Consider the following 6,000-nt stretch of genomic DNA (forward strand, 5'->3'; position numbering starts at 1 on the left):
AGAAGCTAAATTATATGATGAGACAAAAATGACCAAAAGCCTGAAGCAAAATTTTAAAAGATTCCCCGAAAGAGACACAAAACAACCACATTATGACACAAAACAGTCAAATCCAAACAAAAAAGGATGCAAAATGACACAAGAATGCCAAAAGATCATTTAATTTAACAAGAAACGTCACAAAGAGACACCAAATAAGCACATTACAACACAAAATATGGACAAAATAAGATGATAAATGGAAAAAAATGACACAAATCGATGCACAACAAACTCAAAGAGACATAAAACAAACTAATTATGACACAAAAAAACCCAAAATGAACGAAATAAAATGCAAAATAACACAACAGTGATGAAAAGTGATGCAAAATTACACAAAGCGACCAATGTATGATCCAAAATGAAAGAAAAAGACACAAAACAACCAAATTATGAAGCAATGTTGGAGCTCCTCCCCCCTGGATGTTAGAGATCCTCCCCCCTATATATAATATAATATAATATAATATAATATAATATAATATAATATAATATAATATAATATAATATAATATAATATAATATAATATAATATAATGTAATATAATATAATATAATATAATATAATATGATATTGGACAGAGAGCAGAAGCTGAAACTGTGGAGGAGGAAACAGGTTATTTTCTGATGTAACAACACAACCTGTCAGATTCCTCTGCTGTGTTTATGCTGTCCTTTATCTCAGAGGGACTTTTCTCAGCTGTGATCTCAGTGTGGTTCCAGCAGCTGAAGCTGTTTCCAGTAAGCTGGTGCTGTGTGGCTCTGCAGCAGAGAGGTGTGAAAACCTGCCGAACACAAAACATCGGGCCAGCAGAAAGCTGCAGCTCTGAAGACCATGAGCGTCTTTAAGGCAAGGCACTTTTATTTATAGAGCACAAATCGTACACAAGGTAATTCAAAGTGCTTTACAGCTACATAAAATCACAATAAGGCAATAAAATCATTAAAAGGAAACAAAAAATAAAAAAAACATAAAAAATAAGCATTAATTCAGTCATTTAAAAGCAAAGAGTGGAGATAAAATACTTTCAGGTGTCATATGCACAGCTAAACAGAACTGTTTTCAGCCTGGATTTAAACATTGTCAGAGCTGAGGCCTGTCTCACATCTTCTGGAAGGCTGTTCCAGATGTTAGGAGCATCAAACTTTAAGGGCTTTATGTGTCGCCATGGAAACTCACACTTCCAACCACATCCTGGAGTCATGAGGCGGGTGAACACACGGTGACAGAAATCATTTATTCACACCAACAGCAGCAGGAAGTGAAGCTGAAACCTGCTGCAGATCCGGGACTGAAAGTTTCAAACCAGCCACCCTGAGGCTGAGTAGTTCCACATCAGCTCGTCGGCTGCTTCTGGGTTCAGGCCGCAGGAAGCCTCAGCTGCACCACAGCAGCCGCTCTGCAGACACCAAACCACAGGAGCAGCTCCGGGTTCAACAAGAGACCCGAGCTAAAGAGAGAAAGTGTCCACAGCAGAGCCGAAACACCCACAAACAGCTGTGTGGATGTTCTGAAGTCACTCAGTGGGGTCACATGGCTCTGAAAGGATCGGATTATTGGCTAAATTACAATCAGACTGAGTTATTAAGTGCATGTAGACACCTTAATCTGACTAAGAACTGGATCGGATCGGATTATTAGCTAAATTACAATCAGACTGAGTTATTAAGTGCATGTAGACACCTTAATCTGACTAAGAACTGGATCGGATCGGATTATTGGCTAAATTACAATCAGACTGAGTTATTAAGTGCATGTAGACACCTTAATCTGACTAAGAACTGGATCGGATTATTGGCTAAATTACAATCAGACTGAGTTATTAAGTGCATGTAGACACTTTAATCTGACTAAGAACTGGATCGGATCGGATTATTGGCTAAATTACAATCAGACTGAGTTATTAAGTGCATGTAGACACTTTAATCTGACTAAGAATTGGATCGGATCGGATTCAGACCCCAAGATAACTGGGTTGAAAGTCACTCTAAACCTGCTTGTAGACGCTGAAGCACGTGGTGAATCAGACTTTGCGTTCTACGGACCCTTGCTCAGCTCATTCTGATTGTAATTTAGCCAATAATCTGATCCTTTCAGGGCCATGTGACCCCGCTGAGTGTGGGGGATGGACCTTTATGGCGTGTTCCCACTATGCAGTCCGGTACGGGTCGGCTCAGAACGGTTCGCTTATTTCAGTGTTTCCACTCCCACCAAAGCGTACCGGTCCCATGGAACCCGTTACCATGGTCCCGTTACCATGGAACCCATGGTTCCCATGTCTGTAACCCTTCTGCTTGGGGTACCCAGCACACAGGACCGGTTCCAGGCTCTGCTCTCCGGTGTTGGTGTAGAGAAGAGGAGGCCCTGGGACGGATCTGGGACAGATTAACCTCTGGCTCCCTCTGCTGGTGAATGTAGAGAAGCACAGCGGGGCTGGAGTTTCTCGTTTCTTCTGTTGTTTTAATGTGCATCAGTGAACAATAAATAATCCCTGAGTTCATCAACCAGTTCTGGACCTTAAACTAAAGTCCAGCCCTGTGACTGTGACTCATAAATCTGAAGACAGGAGGATGAGTTATATGAGTTATATTTACCTTTTAAATCGTTTCTGTCCGTTTTCAGCTCCCAGCTTTGATGAGAAAAATTTTCTCTTCATGTTATGTTCTATATTATCTCTAATCTGATATTTATGACTTGATGTAACACTGATAACTGTTGGACACATTCAAAGAAAACTGGACTCGTTTCTCTGTGATGAAGCTGTTTTATTGAAGAAAGTCAAAAGGACAAATGTTTCCTGCTCTGAACATGAACTCTGGACTTTGTGCTGTTACAGGAAAGCTGCCTCAGTTTGGCATTTTCTCCATCAGATTCCACAGAAACTCTGAAATATCTTTTATATCTTCGATCTTTTTTAATCATTTAATTATTATTTTATTTTCTGCCATTTGTTTTGGATGTTTAAATTGTTGGATGTTGTTATATTAACATGAAAAAACAATAAAGTGTGCATCCAAGAATGAGATAATGAAAATTATTTAATTTGTTGTTGGGAGTGCAAGCTGTAACCTACATTTTGAATACATTTTTAAAATTTTTATTTTTTATTTTTTATGTGTTTATTGACTTGTTTATTTTTAATATTTTCATTATTTCATATTAATTGCACAGTAATTTGCTGTCTAATTACTGCGGTTTATTCTATCTTTTTAATAATTTAATTTGAGTTTTTTGTTTTGGATGTTTAAATTGTTGGATGTTGTTATATTAACATGAAAAACCAATAAATATATGTTTAAAAAAAAAAAGAAAGTGTGCATCCAAAAATGAGATAGTGAAAATGATTTAATTTGTTGTTGGGAGTGCAAGCTGTGACCTACATTTTAAATACTTTTTTTTAAAATTTATTATTATTATTTATTTTTATATGTGTTTATTTACTTATTTATTTTTATTATTTTCATTATTTCATATTCATTGCACAGTAATTTGCTGTCTAATTACTGCAGTTTATTCTATCTTTTTTAATAATTTAATTATAGTTTTTTTGCTTTGGATGTTTAAATTGTTGGATATTGTTATATTAACATGAAAAACCAATAAATATGTGTTTAAAAAAAAAAAAAAAAGCTGACTGGTGTCCAGGGAAATGAAGAACTCTGCACCTCACAGTCAGTTTATTACAGATGATACATGAGACATGAAACAATAAAACAGATCAAATATCCAGAGCAGGAAACATCCAAAGAGCTCCAAACTAAACTGAAACCAAACGTAAGTTCAACGTTTTTCTGTCTGATGAACCAGAAGAAGCTTCCTGCCTGATGTCACCTGATGTCTCACATTTCCATCACAGCTGGAGCTTCAGAGGAGAATATGTGACGCCTGAAATTACAGACGTTAAATTCATTCAGTTTGTGTTAGCTGAACTCTTTGGGATTTAGTCGGATTAACAAACTGAATGGAGCCCAAAATAATGAGAAAATAATCACCGACGTGTCTTTGAAAAGGTGCCAGAGGAAATCGAAGTGATTAGAGAAGAAGTTTAAACATAAGTTAGAAAAGAATCACCCTCACCAGCCTGCTGCTGTGTGGGAACCCGGGAGTTCATCTGCGGAAAAAAAACCGGAGACGATCGTTAGGCGAACAGCTCGTTCACCGATGAGCAAAAACAACAACAAAGCAACAGAAACGATGATGTCACAGCGAACACGTTCACCGCATCTATACAACTCACAGGAAATCATAACCGTGTCCAAAACTACTAAAAAGTTATATCCTGACACCTACTGATATACCTACTGAGCCTCCTGTGGTTACCTACTGAACCTCCTGTGGTTACCTACTGAACCTCCTGTGGTTACCTACTGAACCTCCTGTGGTTACCTACTGAACCTCCTGTGGTTACCTACTGAGCCTCCTGTGGTTACCTACTGAACCTCCCGTGGTTACCTACTGAACCTCCTGTGGTTACCTACTGAACCTCCCGTGGTTACCTACTGAACCTCCTGTGGTTACCTACTGAACCTCCCGTGGTTACCTACTGAACCTCCTGCGGTTACCTACTGAACCTCCCGTGGTTACCTACTGAACCTCCTGTGGTTACCTACTGAGCCTCCCGTGGTTACCTACTGAACCTCCCGTGGTTACCTACTGAACCTCCTATGGTAACCTACTGAGCCTCCTGTGGTTACCTACTGAACCTCCTGTGGTTACCTACTGAACCTCCCGTGGTTACCTACTGAACCTCCTATGGTTACCTACTGAACCTCCTATGGTTACCTACTAAGCCTCCTTTGGTTACCTACTGAACCTCCTATGGTTACCTACTGAACCTCCTTTGGTTAACTATTGAGCCTCCTGTGGTTACCTACTGAACCTCCCGTGGTTACCTACTGAACCTCCTGTGGTTACCTACTGAACCTCCCGTGGTTACCTACTGAACCTCCTGTGGTTACCTACTGAACCTCCTGTGGTTACCTACTGAACCTCCCGTGGTTACCTACTGAACCTCCTATGGTTACCTACTGAACCTCCTTTGGTTAACTACTGAGCCTCCTGTGGTTACCTACTGAACCTCCTGTGGTTACCTACTGAACCTCCTATGGTTACCTACTGAACCTCCTGTGGTTACCTACTGAGCCTCCTGTGGTTACCTACTGAACCTCCCGTGGTTACCTACTGAACCTCCGTTGGTTACCTACTGAACCTCCTGTGGTTACCTACTGAACCTCCTGTGGTTACCTACTGAACCTCCTGTGGTTACCTACTGAGCCTCCTGTGGTTACCTACTGAACCTCCTGTGGTTACCTACTGAACCTCCTTTGGTTACCTAGTGAACCTCCTGTGGTTACCTACTGAGCCTCCTGTGGTTACCTACTGAACCTCCCGTGGTTACCTACTGAACCTCCGTTGGTTACCTACTGAACCTCCTATGGTTACCTACTGAACCTCCTGTGGTTACCTACTGAGCCTCCCGTGGTTACCTACTGAACCTCCCGTGGTTACCTACTGAACCTCCTGTGGTTACCTACTGAACCTCCCGTGGTTACCTACTGAACCTCCGTTGGTTACCTACTGAACCTCCTATGGTTACCTACTGAACCTCCTGTGGTTACCTACTGAGCCTCCTGTGGTTACCTACTGAACCTCCCGTGGTTACCTACTGAACCTCCGTTGGTTACCTACTGAACCTCCTGTGGTTACCTACTGAACCTCCTGTGGTTACCTACTGAGCCTCCTGTGGTTACCTACTGAACCTCCTTTGGTTACCTACTGAGCCTCCTGTGGTTACCTACTGAACCTCCCGTGGTTACCTACTGAACCTCCGTTGGTTACCTACTGAACCTCCTGTGGTTACCTACTGAACCTCCTGTGGTTACCTACTGAGCCTCCTGTGGTTACCTACTGAACCTCCTTTGGTTACCTACTGAACCTCCTTTGGTTACCTACTGAAC

The 6,000-nt window shown here is 41.0% G+C and overlaps 1 protein-coding gene across 1 annotated transcript in view; it reads right to left on the reverse strand.

The window, feature by feature from the left end:
* Positions 1-3,711: 3,711 nt before the first annotated feature.
* siglec15l (sialic acid binding Ig-like lectin 15, like) overlaps positions 3,712-6,000 on the reverse strand; it is a 6,169-nt gene continuing 3,880 nt past the window's right edge. Inside the window, exons 4-5 of the mRNA XM_075466538.1 lie at positions 4,121-4,154; positions 3,712-3,928 (exon numbers count right to left, since the gene is read on the reverse strand). Of these exons, the coding sequence (XP_075322653.1) occupies positions 3,894-3,928; positions 4,121-4,154 (69 nt within the window). The 3' untranslated portion in view covers positions 3,712-3,893. The remainder of the gene's footprint in view (positions 3,929-4,120; positions 4,155-6,000) is intronic.

The sequence above is a fragment of the Odontesthes bonariensis genome, chromosome 5 (assembly GCF_027942865.1).
Source record: "Odontesthes bonariensis isolate fOdoBon6 chromosome 5, fOdoBon6.hap1, whole genome shotgun sequence".
Lineage (NCBI taxonomy): Eukaryota > Metazoa > Chordata > Actinopteri > Atheriniformes > Atherinopsidae > Odontesthes > Odontesthes bonariensis.